The sequence below is a fragment of the Bos mutus genome, chromosome 19 (genome assembly GCF_027580195.1).
Source record: "Bos mutus isolate GX-2022 chromosome 19, NWIPB_WYAK_1.1, whole genome shotgun sequence".
Lineage (NCBI taxonomy): Eukaryota > Metazoa > Chordata > Mammalia > Artiodactyla > Bovidae > Bos > Bos mutus.
The window spans coordinates 44,121,009-44,136,416 of record NC_091635.1 but is presented as its reverse complement, the minus strand read 5'-3'; the positions used below and the strand labels follow the sequence as shown (position 1 = coordinate 44,136,416).

The window sequence follows — 15,408 nt, the reverse complement described above, 5'->3', positions numbered from 1 at the left end:
TAATAATAATAATAATGATTATTCCTTATGTTGCACATGTGTTTTGTGTAGTTTTCTCTATCCATTCTGTTATGGGATAAAATGATTCTTAAAAAATGGGGGAAATCAAGTATGAGATGATACCATGTGCTGGCCAGACTATAAGGACCCCCCCCAACTTCCTGGTATTCATGTTCTTGTGAATCCCCACCCCTAAATGTGGGCAGGGCCCTTGACTTGCTTCTAATCAACAGAATCAGACAAAGGCAAAGGGATGCGTTGGTTATATGTCCGTGTGGTTACATTACATAAGATTTGTCGGGACTGACCTGGTGTTCCTGAGGTTAAGTATTCACCTGCCAACTCGGAGGACACTGGTTCGATCCCTTGATCTGGGAAGATCCCACAATTCATGAGGCAACTCAGCCCATGAACCACAACTACTGAGCCTGTGCCCGAGAGCCCGTGCTCCACAGTAAGAGGAGCCACTGCATGAGAAGCCTGTGCACCGCAACTAGAGAAGACCACACGCAGCAATGAAGACCCAGCGCAGCCAAAACTAAATAAATTAAAAAACATCTTTACCACACATCAACATGAATTAGCCACAGGTATATAGATGTCCCCTCCCTCTTGAATGTATGGCAGAAACCGAACCAGTATTATAAAGCAATTACTCTTCCATTAAAAATTAACAATTTTTTTAAAAATTAAAGTTTTTAAAAGAGGGAATGTCCACCTTTTGGGAGACGATCTCCCTCGTTGGCTGTGATGAAGTAAGCAGCTATGTTGCAGAGGCCCACTGAGTAAGGAACTGGGGTCCTCAGTCCGACAACCCACAAGGAACTGAATGCTGCCAACAACCACGTGAGCTTGGAAGCAAGTCCTTCCCCAGGGGAGCCTCCATGTCACCGGCCCCAGTTCATACTCTGACTGCAGCTTTCAAGACTCCAGAAGAGAAGCCTCAGCTAAGCCGTACCCTGACTCTGGCCCAGAGAAGCGTTGAGATTATAAATGTGTGTTGTTTGAAGCCACTGAATGTGTGCTTGATAGCATGCCTCTTGTGGGTGGGGAGGAGGTCCCCTAAAATCAGTCTCATAGTCAGTGATTCACTAGGACTCACAGAATTCAGCAAAGCTGCTACACTTGTGATTACAGTTTATTACAATGAAAGGATACAGGTTAACTAGAAAAAGGCACACAAGGGAGGGGTTGGGAGACCCCACCCTTCTCTCAGTGGAGTTATAGGGCCATTGCTTAACTCTCCCAGCATGATGTGTGACAACACACACGGAATACTGCCAGCGAGGGAAGCGCATCCAAGACTCGGTGTCCAAGGCCTTGATTGGCCCACGGTAGGCAGAGTCCCCGGTGGCTCAGATGATCAAGAGTCTGCCTGCAATGAGGGAGATCTGGGTTCAATCCCTGGGTCGGGAAGATTCCCTGGGGAAGGAAATGGCAACCCACTCCAGCATTCTTGCCTGGAAATCCCATGGATGGAAGAGCCTGGCAGGCTACGGTCCATGGGGTCACAACGAGTCAGACATGACTGAATCACTTTATTTTGTAGGCAGAATCACCGCTCTTACGGCTGATCTTAGTTTCCAGCTCCTCCAGAGATCAAGCTGATACTGTGTGGCCCAAGGGCCTCCGATAAAGACAATCTTATCAGGCAGGATATTCCAAGGGCTTAGATGTTATCTCCTACTCAAGAGCCTATCCTTTCTTTCTCGCAGAGTTTGAACCATGCAAGTTAGCCGAATTAAACAGTTACTTTGCATCCCTCAATTTTCAAAGTTCATTCCTTTATTGTTTGCAATTTCTTTCTTTATTTTTAAAAATTATTTTTGGCCGGGCAGGGTCTTAGTTGCTGTGTGCAGGCTTTCTCTAGTTGCGGTGAGCAGGAGTTACTTTTCCTTGGGGTGTGTGGGCTTCTCACAGTGGTGGCTTCTCTTATGGCCGAGCATGGGCTCCACGGCTCCAGCGCTCAGTAGATGTGGTGCACTGGCTTAGTTGCTCTGTGGCGTGTGGGATCTTTCGGGAATCAGGGATTGAACCCATGTCCCCTGCATTGGCAGGTTGATTCCTAACCGTCTGGACCACCAGGGGAGTGCTGGAAGACGGATTCTTAAGTTGCCACCCTGCTAAAAGTCAGAGAGACCAGGAAATCAATGTGTTTTAACACCCAGGGAATGTTTACACATTCATTTTGCGTATGGTCAGAGAATTTCCAGGGTCTAAGCCATACAGCCAGAAGGCAGGGTGTAGAGGAACAGAGACAGAGATGGGGCACTCAAACAGAGGCTTTGCCTGATCTGCCTTGGAATAGAAGGCAAGTTTTCCCTCCTCAAGGTCCAGCCAGATGCCCACCACACTGGGTCTGTCTGAGCCGAGGACAGTTTCCTTAACCATGCACCACGCAGAGAGCTGGCTGGCCCCTTTCCACTCTACACACCAGGAGTCCGTGGTCCTTCCCAGGATCTGGTCACGCTTCATCCCCCGTGAAGCCACCCCGACTGCCCAGTGGCTACAACGCTGAGTGTCCACTTCCCAGTAATGCTGCCCAGAAGAGAGGGCCTGGGAACATAAAGCCTGGCTGGAGGCAAACCTCTCAGGACTCCAGGCATAGAGCATTGGGAAGTCAGACACAGCCACTGTCCGGCGATCCACGGAGACCTTCAGATTACAGGAGAGGCTCTCAAGGTCAAAGGTTGGACTGATGGCCCCTGGGGGAAAAAACAGAACATGACCAGTCAGCTCTGATGGTTCATGCTACGAGGTCCTCAAATAGCGAAACGCAGCTGTGTATCTTTGAATGAGATACAGTTTTTCTTATATTAGCATTACAGTTGGAACGTCAACTTACACTGGAAGCTTGTTATACACACCCCTGATGCTGTTCTAGTAACAATACTCCTCTCCCACCTTCATTTCTACTTAGCCTTCTTTCAGGAAGCTGTCTGTGAAGCCCACCCGACAAAAGTCACCTCTTGCTTTTCCCCTAATGCTTTACCTGATCACTAGTGATACTTAACCATTTTCTATCTGTAGTAGAGTGACTGATGATCATGGCTATTTACATCTCTCTGGTTACACTAAGCTTCCTGATTAGGGCTCATGTCTTATTCATTTTGTATATTCCATATTGTTTTCCACTAAGGGAGTAAATAATTGCTAATACTCGGCATTCCTACTGAAAGTCATATTTACACACATTTACTCACTTACCCTGATGACAATCCCACAAGGAAGTAAGTACTACTATCTCCATCTTGCAGATGAGGGAACTGAGGCTCTGAGAGGTTACATGACTTCTCCAAGATCAGACAGCTAGTGAGTGGAGCAGTTGGCTCCAGGATCTGTGCCCTCAAGGATTATTCCAGACTGGGGCCGTGATAGTAGTTTAGCTAGGTTGGGGCATTGGCAGTTGGCTGTAAGTGGTGGCTCTGGCATGGATGCCCAAAGGCTGCCAGGGTTCTGAGAGCTCACGGGTCTGGCTCAGCCTGGAACCCCTTTTGCCTTTGTCATCAGCTCCCCATGGGGAGGGGCCAGTTGTAGAGGAACTAGCCAAGGGGTCTAACAGCAGAGAGATGGACACAACATGCTCTTAAGCTCCTTGCTCTGCCAAGCCAAACCCAAGTTGTAGGCAGATCATATACTTACATCGAGCAAACGAGGAAGCCTTCTTGGGTGCAAAGCGGCTCTGGTCAGGCAGTGGGCATGAGGAAGAAGATGGAACTTCTGGGAGTTCAACTATGGAATCAAAAATATTAGGAGAGGGAGACAGTCCCATCAAAAAAAAAAAAAAATGCACGTAGAAGACATCCAAACATCGTGATCAACACACACAGCTTGTCTTTCTCATCGTCAGCATTTGATCAGGCAGTATACATCCAGCTTAGGTATATCTAGTCCCATGTTCTTACTGTGGACTTTTTCCCCTCACTGAGTCCTAAGCTCCTTGCTGGCAGAGATTTTATTCATCTCTGTATTCTAAGCATTTCCCCATTGCCAGGTACGTAGGAAGTACTTCATGCATATCTATCAAATAAATTAACAAATATGGTTCCAGGAGATCACAGCACCCTCACCCGCAGAATCTCCATGACGTCAGGTCAATGCTTTAAATCATTATTAAACTGGGAAACATGAATTGATATGAGACTCATCACAACTGCTGATACCTATTTCCTCTCAATATACCGAAGTTTTGTTTTCATTTTATGGAAGTATAGTTGATTTAGTGTTGTATCAACTTCTACTATACAACAAAGTGATCCATGTATGCATATATATATATTCTTGTTTATATTCTTTTCCATTATGATTCATCACTGGCTACTGAATATAGTACCCTGTGCTATACACTAGGGCCTTGTTGTTTATCCATCCTGTATATAATAGTTATACCTGCTAATCCCAAGGCTTGTCAGGTAGACAAGCTAAGTTATACCTGCTAATCCCAAGGCTTGCTCAGTGGTCGAGAATCCACCTGCCAATGCAGGAGCCTCAGGAGATGAGGCTTCAATCCCTGGATTAGGAAGATCCCCTGGAGGAGGAAATGGCAACCCCTTCCAGGATTCTTGCCAGGACAATCCCATGGATAGAGGAACCTGGCAGGGTACAACCCACGAGGTTGCAAAGAGCCGGACATGACTGAGTGACTGAGCACGAGCTAACCCTAAACTGTGCTCAATTTTATTATTACCTTAAAGCTACTGTGTGCTTACAATGACCACAGTAAGTGGCAGAAGGGAAAGTAAGGGAAATGTTTGGACATGGACGATGAAGGTGAAATCTTCTCCATTGGTATCCTGAAGCGACAGCAGCATAAACTGAACCTCAGAGTCGGATGATGTAAACTTACGGTGTAGACAGATACAGTACAGCACTGTAAATGTATTTTCTCTTCCTTATGCTTTTCTTAATAACATTTTCTTTTATTCTAACCGACTTTACTGTAAGAATACAGCGTATAGTACACAAAACATACGAAGTATGTGTTAATCAACTGTTCATGCTGTAGTATGGCTTCCAGTCAACAGTAGGCTACTGGTAGTTAAGTTTTGGGGCAGTGAAAAGTTATAGTCAGATTTTCGGCTTTATGGGTGTTTGGTGCCCCTAATCCTCATGGGTTCAAGGGGCAACTGCACTCCTCAATAATGAAATTTGTATTACAAATAATCACCCATACTGGGTAAGCCCAAAATGGTCATCAAAATTGTAGTGTGCATTAAAATCCCCTGCAAAGTTAGTACAAATACAAATCCTTGGTACTTAGTCCCAGAGATGCTAGCTCAATAGTTTGGCAACAGGGCCTGGATTCTGAATTTTCATTTTTTAAGGGTAAGAAGATTTTTAATTAATACTATGAAGTAAGCATAATATTGATATCAAAGTCAGAAAAAACACATAAAAAAAAAACAAAACATAGGCTAACAAACTGGAGATTATCTGCATTCTTTCTACTGTTATACAGAGTCCTGGGCCATGCCTTGAGAAACACTGTGCTGTTTAGGCTGCGTGATTTCCATGGCAGCTCGTGGTCTATTTACATAGGGTCAAAGGAAATCATTGTGAGGAGGCAGCCGAATTGCTTAGCAGCTGTTACAAGTGCTGACCCGAAGAACAGCTAATCTATTGTCTTAAAAACAATCTTGTGAGAACTTCAGGGAATGATGTTTCAGGAAATATTCAGATCCTGTGTTTGAAAGCTGCCCTGGACTGGCCCAAAGAATCAAAATCAAAACACCCAAAACAGGGACTTCCTGGAGGTCCACAAGGACCACTGGCAGTCCCATGGTTAAGACTCAGTTTCCAGTGCAGGGGTTGCAAGTTCTATCCCAGGTCAGGGAAGCTAAGACTCCACGTGCCTTGACCCCCACCCCGCAAAAAAAAGACTCCTTTTTCCCCTACAGTGCAATGAGCTTAAAAAAAAAAAAAAAAAAAAGCCAAGATAATAAAAATTGTACTCACTAAGACATACTTGAATTTTCTAAGTTAAACTTTTTTAAAAACTATTTTATTTCTGACGTTGCAGTGAACGGGGGCTACTCTCTCCCTGCAGTCTTGGGCTTCTCATCGTGGTGACTTCTCTTGTTGCACAGCATGGGTTCTAGGGCATGCGGGCATCAGTTGTCATGGTTCTCGGGCTCTAGAGCAGAGGCTAAGTCGTTGTATTGCATAGGCTTAGTTGCTTCTCAGCATGTGGATCTTAGTTCCCTGACCTGGGATTGAACCAGTTTCCCCTGCCCTGGCAGGTGGATTCTTACCCACTGCGCCACCAGCAAAATTCTGTTATAATCTACATTGTTACTACTTAACATGTTAACACATCCACCAGAGATTATAGTTGAATAGAATTTGTCAAGAACTGTATACAAAGTTGCATTCTTCATTAATAAGACATTTACTAGTGAAAAATTAAAAAGCTGCCTATTTCTGAATCTCCTCAAGTAGAATAACACAGGTGTGCAGTGAGCTAGCAAAATCAGGTCTAGGTTCTGGATTTATAGGTCTTAGAAAATGAGTTTCTGTCTATTAAGGGCCTGTGTTACATCACACCTCCAGTCAGGTCCAAAAACACATCCAGCCACAAAAATAGCTCAGCCCACTCCTTCCTCATTCACATCCCAGGGAACACGAAGCTGGGCTCAGAGATCCTGTTCCCTCAAAAGGAAGCCATGGGACACTGGCCCAGCTTCCATAATCAAACCTCCTCTACCAAATAACATCAACTCACCCTGTGTTTGTTCTTCAAGGGCCCCTTTCTGCGTGAAGTTTTCTCGTAATTTTTCTTGGATCTCTTCTAGATCATGGAGAATATCTTTCATTTTTTGCTCAGGTGGGCTGGAACTCACTTTGGGAGAAGCCAAGGAAAGGTCCACCCCATCCAACAAAGTCTATTGATGAATAAGAACAGAATGAAAGAAAGGGAGAGAGAGGGAGGGGGAAGGGAGAGGGAAGGAAGGAAGAAAGAAAGAAAATCTTCTAAAGAATGCATCAAATATATTCCAGTCCTGCCAACCATCTATAATTTTCTACTTACCTCCCAACAGGTTTTTCAAAATATAATTAGGCCCTCATGATGCAGGCAACATGACTGTCTTCGCCCAGGGGAAGAGTTATTATGATAAGATGACAGCAGTCGGGGAAAGACTATTTCAGCCTCTGTGGCTTATCTTAGTGACTATCTGTATTATTTATTTTGTAAGGCCCCTATAAGATGGGCCTAAAACTTTAAAACTTTTTTGGGGGTATGAGCTAAGAATTGGAGAAGGCAATGGCACCCCACTCCAGTACTCTTGCCTGGAAACTCCCATGGATGGAGGAGCCTGGTAGGCTGCAGTCCATGGGGTTGCTAAGAGTCGGACATGACTGAGTGACTTCACTTTCACTTTCATGCACTGGAGAAGGAAATGGTAACCCACTCCAGTGTTCTTGCCTGGAGAATCCCAGGGACAGGGAAGTCTGGTGGGCTGCCGTCTATAGGGTCGCAGAGTGTCGGACACGACTGAAGGGACTTAGCAGCAGCAGCAGCAGGAAGAGGAACGAAAGACAATGAATTATGGTATCAATCACTATCAAGTCACAAGTGTGACAACTGCTGCAAATGAAAGATACATGGAATCACATACATGAGAGCCTCTAATAAGGGAACTTGACTTGTTCAAGGAAATCAGTGAAGGCTTCTTCAAGGAAGTGATAATCTAGTCGAGGTCTGAAGGATGAGCAGGCATGACCTACATGACAGGGGAAAAGAAGAACATTCCATCACGGTATGGACCCCGTGATGAGAAGACATGTGACACTAGTGGGAACAGAACAGAGTGATTAGGAGGCTTTCGTAGAAATCCAGACCAGAGATGGTCACAGGATTGGATTAGAGATGTTTTTAAGAAGCTCCAGAATAGTAAATAGGTTCAAGAGATGTTTAGCCAGGTGATGGAGGAGGGCAACGTGATCAGATTTCTGATTTGGGCACTAGGAGTGGTTACTAGCAGGGTCAGCTGCTCAGATGGGGTACCCAGAGGAGAGACAGTTCAGGATGGATTAAGTGTGATGTGCCTCTGAGATGCCAAGAGGAAAAGATGAGAAGGAAGACACCAGATCAGAGGAGGGTCCAGGCTGAAGCTACGTTTGTGCACAGGGTGGGTAATGAAAGCCACAGGTGTGGACGGGGCCATCTGAGGGAAAGAGACAGTGACCTACAACTCAGCCTTGAGGAATCCCAGCATTTCACTGCTTAGCAGAGGACAGTAAACCTGCCAAACAGCCAGAAAAGGAGCAGCCAGAGAGACATGGGGAAAAACTGGAAGACTCGTATCTCAGAGCTAAGGGGAAAGGAAGCTTCAAGAATGAAGTTGTGAGAAGCAGCAGACTCACTGATACACAGAAAACAAATCTGTGGTTAGCAATAGCTAGCAGGAAGTTGCTGTAGGGAGCTCAGCTGCGTGCTCTCTAATGACCTAAGGGGTGGGATGGGAGGGGGATGGGAGGGAGCCTCAAGAGAGAGGGGGGAATATATGTATTCGTGTAGCCGATTCATTGCGTTGTACAGCAGAAACACACACACCATTGTAAAGCAATTGTACTCCAATAATAAAATTTTTTAAAAAAGAAAAAAGGGGGAAGAAAAAGATCTTTTATCACTGGTCATGGCAGAACAGGTTTCAAAAACACATTTTCTTTTAAATATATTCAGCTATTACACAGCGTTTTGTAAATATGTGTATTAAATATATATAAATATTTTTAAAAAACAAATTAGTGGGGAGAGAGGCAAGAGAGGCAACATGGGGGCAGGGGAGTGAGTGGTAAAAACTCGTGGGTGTGAGATAGAGTGTAAAAACTACCAGGATGCGTTGTACAACACTGGGAACATAGCCAATATTTTGTAACAACTGTAAACGAAGTGTAACTTTTAAAAATTATACAGAATTTTTAAAAATTAAAAAAAAAAAGAATGATGCTGTGGTCAACTATGTCATAGGCGGCTGAAAGGCCAAGGAGAATAAAAGCTAGAAGGTCTGCAGAATTTGCATAGAGGTCACTGGTGATCTTCGGGGAGTAAGCTGGTTACGTGGAGTGATAAGGATGGATACCTTCACACCTCACCTCAAACATTCCAAACTCCCAATTATCTGTGTTGGGTAGTGAAGAGCAAGGTGAAAGATTGGGATTTAGCGCATCCTTCAAGGGCAAACATATTCATCTTGCTTCCCAGCGGTTCCAGGGAGTTGTCCCTAGCCCCATCCCTGGCACATCCTTTCTTCTCCCAGGTGAGCCTACCATAGCCAGAATGCTCACTTCTTTATCTGGTTCAGATTCTAGGAGGTGTCTCGGACTCTGAAGTTTCCTGACAATATTTATAAGCCGTTCCACCAGCTTTGCCAGCTCCCGGTCAACTTCTGTGCTGCTCTTCGGTGCCTCCACCTTTAAAAGAGCAAAGCAGAACACAAAGCTGGACCCGGGAACCAGCTCTAGACAGAGGGAGCCGTAAACACTGGATAAAGGACGCGGGCAAGGAAGTGACAAAAATGTCTAGAGGAAAAGGAGGTAAAGTCCTCGGACTTTCCGCATTCCCGCATCCCCCTGCTGATTGTCCAGAAGCCATAACAGGGAAGCAGAGTTCATCCATCGGATGGGGCCAGGGGAGTGGGGGGTGGGAGTGAGGCATGAAGGGAAGCCTGGGGTCATTTTGAACTGGGGAAGTCAGAGAGGAAGCAGGGTGGGAGCCTGGAGATTTGGTGCTGGTGGCAGCTGTTAAGTCCAGTGGAAGGCATTTGGCTCAGGCTTCAGCTCCACTTTGACCTCTGACTCATCCTGTGTCTTTACCACTCCTTTAAAAACTTAAAGCGACCACCCCTAGTTCCCTTTAACAGTGAAAAGCACCTACTATGAAAGGATCGTGGAGATTCTAGATTGCTGTACAGATGCAAGCTCTTTTTGTTTACTGGCGTCCTTCACATTTAAAGAAACATTCAGATGAGAATGCTAAACAGCTCCACTTCCAGAGCTTCATCTGCGCAGCTGCCTGGCTGAGAATGGGAGGAAGTTTGGCCACCAACATATTCTGGCAACAACCTCAAGACCTGATGACCATCATCAGAGGCAGGCGGGGCCAGAACTCACTGGAGAAATCTGAATTACCTCCCAAAGGGGTCCTACATAGAACCACGGAAATACATGATTTTCATCATTCTACTCTAAATAAACCAGAGTTTTTAATAACTTTGGGGGGACAGCTCTCACTTTTTAAATTATGCTGGAACCTCAAAAACGAACTACTTTTTCATCTCTAAGAAGCACTTATGTCCCTCAAAATAGCATGTGTTTCAGAAGCTACATGCAGACTAATTTGCAGAGGAAGGTGGCTGACTACTGGTAACATTGTTTGCTCTTTTATGTCCAGGTCTCACTCCTAAACATTCTGGCAGCTGGAATTCTGGAGTGGAGCCCTTATCTAGACAGCTGAGCAAATTAAAAACTTTTATAAATAAGTGTTGGTGCTTTTTCAGCATCAACTTTATTGGTGCAACTGCACCAATAAAACTGCACACTTATTGTGATGAATTTAGAAAATGCACAGAACTAAAAGAAGAAACATTTTAAATCATCCAATATCCTACCATCCATAGACACTTGTAATCTGAAAGCCAATGCAAAGTATATTCAGTCACTATACTAACAAATAGTTTTAAGGACCTGAGAGATAATGCTGTATTTATTCATCTGTGGCCACAGCGCTTGGCTTGTAGGGTCTCAGTTCCCTGACCAGGGATAGAACCTGGGCCACGGCACTGAAAGCGCTGAATCCTAACCACTAGACCACCAGGGAACTTCCAATGCTGTATTTATAACCAAAAAGAAGAAAACAGCTTTAATTATAAGGGGGAAAAAAAAAAGGAAGCAACCAATATGTCCATTAAAAGGTAGATAGACAAACTATGGGACATGTATACAATGGAATATGATTTGGCAATAAAAAGAAATGAGCAGTCAAGCCACAAACCTCAATTATGTTTAGTGATAGAAACTAGTCTGAGAAAGCTAGATACTGTATGATTCCAATGGTATGACATTCTGGAAAAGCCAAAGAGATAGCAAAAAAATCAGTTGTTGCCGGGGGTTGGCGGGGGGATGAGGGGATACACGAAGGTGGGTCTCAGGGGGTTTTCAAGGCAGTAAACTATAACTGCAGATACCTGACTTCCTGCATTTGTCAAAATCCATAGAATGGTACGACATGGAGTGAACTGCAACTATGGATTTTAGTAAATGACAATGTATCAATATTGGTTCACAGGACTCCCCTGGTGATCCAGTGGTTAAGAATCCGCCTGCCAATGCAGGGGATTGACCCCTGGTCCAGGAAGATTCCACATGCCATGGGGCAAGTAAGCCTGTGCACCACAGCCACTGAGCCCCCGTGCCCTAGAGCCCCTGCTCCACAACGAGAAGCCCCGCAATGAGAAGCCCAAGCACTGAAACTAGAGCGTAGCCCCCACTCAACACAACTAGAAAAAGCCCATGGCAGCAATGAAGACCCAGTGCAGCCAAAAAAATAAATAAAAATTTAAATACAGGTTCATAGATTGTAACAAAGGAACCAAACTAATGCAAGAGAGTAATAATAAGGAAAACTGTGAGGGGAATAAGGGAACTTTCTGTACTATCTGCTCAATTTTCTATAAATCTAGAACTGCTCTAAAAAGTAAAGTCTATTAATTATTTTTGGAAAAAAAAAAAGAGAAGTAGATAGCTCCAAGCTTTCTGACCCTCTATCACTCCCTAGCCTGCCCCAACACATCACACACAGAAACATCACATATCAAGAAGAAGCTGTCAGAACCAACTTTTTGAGGCAGAACTCTGCAATCACTGACTCAAAAAAACACAACCCGGCAGTAGGAAGCTTTGTGACATTCTGACCTGCACTTACCTCATTCCCTTCCTGGCTCAGAGACAGCACTGAACATCTCCAGCGTGAAACTCTTGCCCTGGTTCCCAAAGGCACAGAAGAGATCTTATTCCCAAACCATGGCACATGTCTGTTCTAACCAGGCTCGGGGCTGTCTGAAGGAATAACACAAGGTGCTCGTTCATCTTTGTTTCACCTAACTTGGAGCTCAGCCCAGAGAGGTGGTGGGCATTGCTCAGAAATGCTGCAAGAGGAGTCAGACTTGCAGGTGTCCGGGGCAAAAGATCATGGTGTAAACTGACAATCTCCTAAGTCCAGGTGGCTAACAGACTAGGAGCAAATAGACCTAAGTTCCTGGAGCAAAAGTTGAGGAGAACTGGAAACCTTCTACTTTGTTAATGGGAATGCAAAATATTGTTGTTGCGTGGAATGCAGTTTGGCTGTTTCTCAGTTAGCTAAACACGGACCTGTCATGTGACCCAACAATTCTGCTCCTACCGGAAAGAACTGAAAATAGGAACTCGGTATCTGTACACCAATGTTCACGGCAATGTTACTTATGATAACCAAAAGGTGGAAACAATCCAAATGTCCACCAATGTTTGAATGGATTTAAAAAAAAAAAGTGGTATAATCACACAAGGGAATTATCATTCAGCCACAAAAAAGGGAATGAAGTTCGGACTTCCTGCTGGCCCAGTGGATAGAATCCGCCTGCCAATTTAGGGGACATGGGCTCCATCTCTGGTCTGGGAAGATTCCCCCTACCTCAAAGCAACTAAGCTCCTGCCCAACAGCTTCTGAGCCTGTGCTCTAGAGCCTGAGAGCCACACCTACTGAAGCCTGCATGCCCTAGAGCCAGTGCTCAGCAACAAGAAAAGCCACCGCAATGAGAAGCGTTCACACCGCAATTGGATAGTAGCCCCCACTCACAACTAGAAAGCCTGAGAATAGCAATGAAGATCCAATGCAACAGAAAATAAACGAATGAATGGTTTTAGAAAAAAAGGAATGAATTTCAGATATATGCTACAACACAAATGAATCTTGAAAGTGGTATCGCAACTGAAAGAAGCCGAGGCTAGAAACAAAGAGGCAAATACTACATGATTCACTTGCATGAAATATATAGAGTAGGCCAAGTCACAGAGACAGAAAGTAGATGAGACGGTACCACGGGCTAGAGGGAAGGGAGAAGTCATTGCTTCATGGGTACAGGAGAAGTCATTGCTTCATGGGTACAGAGTTACTCTCGGTGGTGATCAAAGAAAGAGTTTTGGAACTAGAATAGTGTTGATCATTGCACAGCAATGTAAATATAATGCCACTGAACTGTACATTTAAAAATGGTTAAATGGCAAATTTTATGTTATATAACAAACATATTTTAGCACAATTAAAAATCGTCAGAGAGACAGGCTGCAGAAAGACTGGAAATAAGTGGAAATAGTCCAGGGTACATAGCACTTAAGTTGATAGGATTTCAGATTTGGATTTTTTTCTCCTGCTTCTTCATATTTCTCTGAACTTTCCAAAGAACGGGTTCTATGTACAGCCTGAGAAAACTAAAGTGAAAGTAGAAACAATCAGGAAGAAAGGAAACGCCCTGTCGGTACCGGGGTGCAGGCGGCGCGGATGAGCGGAGGGCAGAGGGCAACCGCTGGTCCCGCCTCCATACCCGCAGCTGCGCCGTGGGGCGCCCGGGTCGGGACGCTGGGCGAGGTGCGGGAGTCGGCTCCGGGCCGGGGCTCAGGGGCTCCAGCTCTCGCGCCGCCAGCCTGTACTTGTCGGCCAGGTCCTCCAGCATTGTGTTCTTCCGCAACTGCGGCGGCCCGGGGGCACCCTCGCGGCAGGTGGGGCAGAACCGGCTGCGCCTCGCGGCCCACAGGTCCAGCAGGCAGTCGCGGCAGAAGGTGTGGCCGCAGGGCAGCGTGGCGGGCCAGGCCAGCAGATCGTGACAGATGATGCAGCCCAGGTCGTCCTCCGCCAGCCACACGGGAATGGCCCGGCCCGCGTCCAGGCCCGCCATGGTCCCCAGGCCGCCCCCGCCCGCCGGCGCGGGCGCGGAAGTCGGGGCCACGTGAGGACCGCCAGCTTCAGGTTACGTCTTCGCAGGCTCCTCCCTTGGTCTCTGCCTGTCCGCTCCTCCTTCGCTGCTGCTCAGGTCCCCCCTCGTTTCCTTTTTCCAGTCCTACTGCGAGCTCACTGGAAATCAGCTCGCCCCAAGCCGCTAGAAACACGCCGATGCCATAAACAGGAATTTGAGTCCGGCTGTTTAGTTTTGTAGTGACCCAAAGCCTGTTATACAGAGTGAAGTAAGTCAGAAAGAGAAAAACAAATATTGTGTATTAACACACACACCAGCCAATCCTAAAGGAAATCAACCCTGAATGTTCATTGGAAGGACTGAAGCTGAAGCTCCAATACTTTGGCCACCTGATGCGAAGAGCTGACTCATTGGAAAAGACCCTGATGCTTGGAAAGAGTAAAAGCAGGAGGAGAAGGGGACGACAGGGGGTGAGATGGTTGGATGGCATCATGGACTCAGTGGACATGAGTTTGAGCAAACTCCGGGAGATGGTGAAGGACCAGGAGGCCTGGCCTGCTGCAGTCCATGGGGTCGCAAAGAGTTGGACACAACTGAGCAACTGAACAACAAAAAACAACAACAACAACACACACACACACACACATATATATAGAGAATAAAAAAAAATAGTACCGTTGAACCTATTTTCAGGGCGGGAATAGAGACACAGGCATAAAGAATGGACTTGAGGGGAACAGCGAGGGGAGAAAGCGGGGAAATTGAGAGAGTAGCTCAGTGCTCTGTGATGTGAGGGAGGCTCAAGAGGGAGGGGAATATATGTATACTTTAAAGCTGATTCTTGTTGTACAGCAGAAACCAACACAGTATTGTAAAGCAACTATCCTCCAATTAAAAAAGAAAAGCCAGCTCAAAACTATAAAATTTTTAAAAAGAAAGAAAGAAATGTGCTGATATCCCCAAATTTTCTTTAGCTTTATGTTCCCCTGCTGCTGCTGCTAAGTCGCTTCAGTCGTGTCCGACTCTGTGTGACTCCATAGACAGTAGCCCACCAGGCTCCCCCATCTCTGGGAGTCTCCAGGCAAGAACACTGGAGTGGGTTGCCATTTCCTTCTCCAATGCATGAAAGTGAAAAGTGAAAGTGAAGTCGCTCAGTCGTGTCCGACTCTTAGTGACCCCATGGACTGCAGCCTACCAGGCTCCTCCGTCCATGGGATTTTCCAGGCAAGAGTACTGGAGTCGGGTGCCATCGCCTTCTCTGTTAAGTTCCCCAACCCCATTAAATTGTGACCTAGACAACTCTCTGGTGAAGAAAAAGGAGAGGATCCAAGAACTCTTTTCTGAGATGTGCCCACTAGGTGTCATTCAGCTACTCCATCAAGCAGTGAGGGATTGGAGAGTACTGGGTGCAGGTAGCTGGCAAGCGCTTTAAAGTCTGATTTCTTTGTCTAGCGTGGAA

At 45.7% G+C, this 15,408-nt stretch overlaps 1 protein-coding gene across 3 annotated transcripts; it reads right to left on the bottom strand.

Annotated features, from left to right (window-relative positions):
* Window positions 1-1,117: 1,117 nt before the first annotated feature.
* Window positions 1,118-14,119, bottom strand: RNF135 (ring finger protein 135). 3 transcript variants are annotated; one of them, XM_070390413.1, is made up of 5 exons: window positions 13,581-14,113; window positions 9,271-9,414; window positions 6,722-6,881; window positions 3,643-3,732; window positions 1,118-2,705 (listed from the first exon to the last, which is right to left on the bottom strand). In XM_070390413.1, the coding sequence occupies exons 1-5, from the start codon at window positions 13,929-13,931 to the stop codon at window positions 2,176-2,178; spliced, it is 1,275 nt and encodes a 424-aa protein (XP_070246514.1). In that variant the 5' UTR covers window positions 13,932-14,113; the 3' UTR covers window positions 1,118-2,175. The 3 variants fall into 3 exon arrangements, with proteins under 3 accessions (XP_070246514.1, XP_070246515.1, XP_070246516.1); XM_070390414.1 differs by having other exon boundaries at window positions 9,289-9,414; window positions 13,581-14,108; XM_070390415.1 differs by lacking the exon at window positions 9,271-9,414 and having other exon boundaries at window positions 13,581-14,119.
* Window positions 14,120-15,408: the final 1,289 nt, after the last annotated feature.

Excerpts from the sequence above, each read along its gene's own strand:
- RNF135 (XM_070390413.1), bottom strand. The coding sequence starts at position 13,931 with ATGGCGGGCCTGGACGCGGGCCGGGCCATTCCCGTGTGGCTGGCGGAG. Across the intron at positions 6,882-9,270 it reads AAGTGAGCATTCTGGCTATG|ACTTTGTTGGATGGGGTGGA; the intron begins GTAGGCTCACCT and ends ATTCATCAATAG. Across the intron at positions 2,706-3,642 it reads GGCTTCCTCGTTTGCTCGAT|GGGCCATCAGTCCAACCTTT; the intron begins GTAAGTATATGA and ends TTTTTCCCCCAG.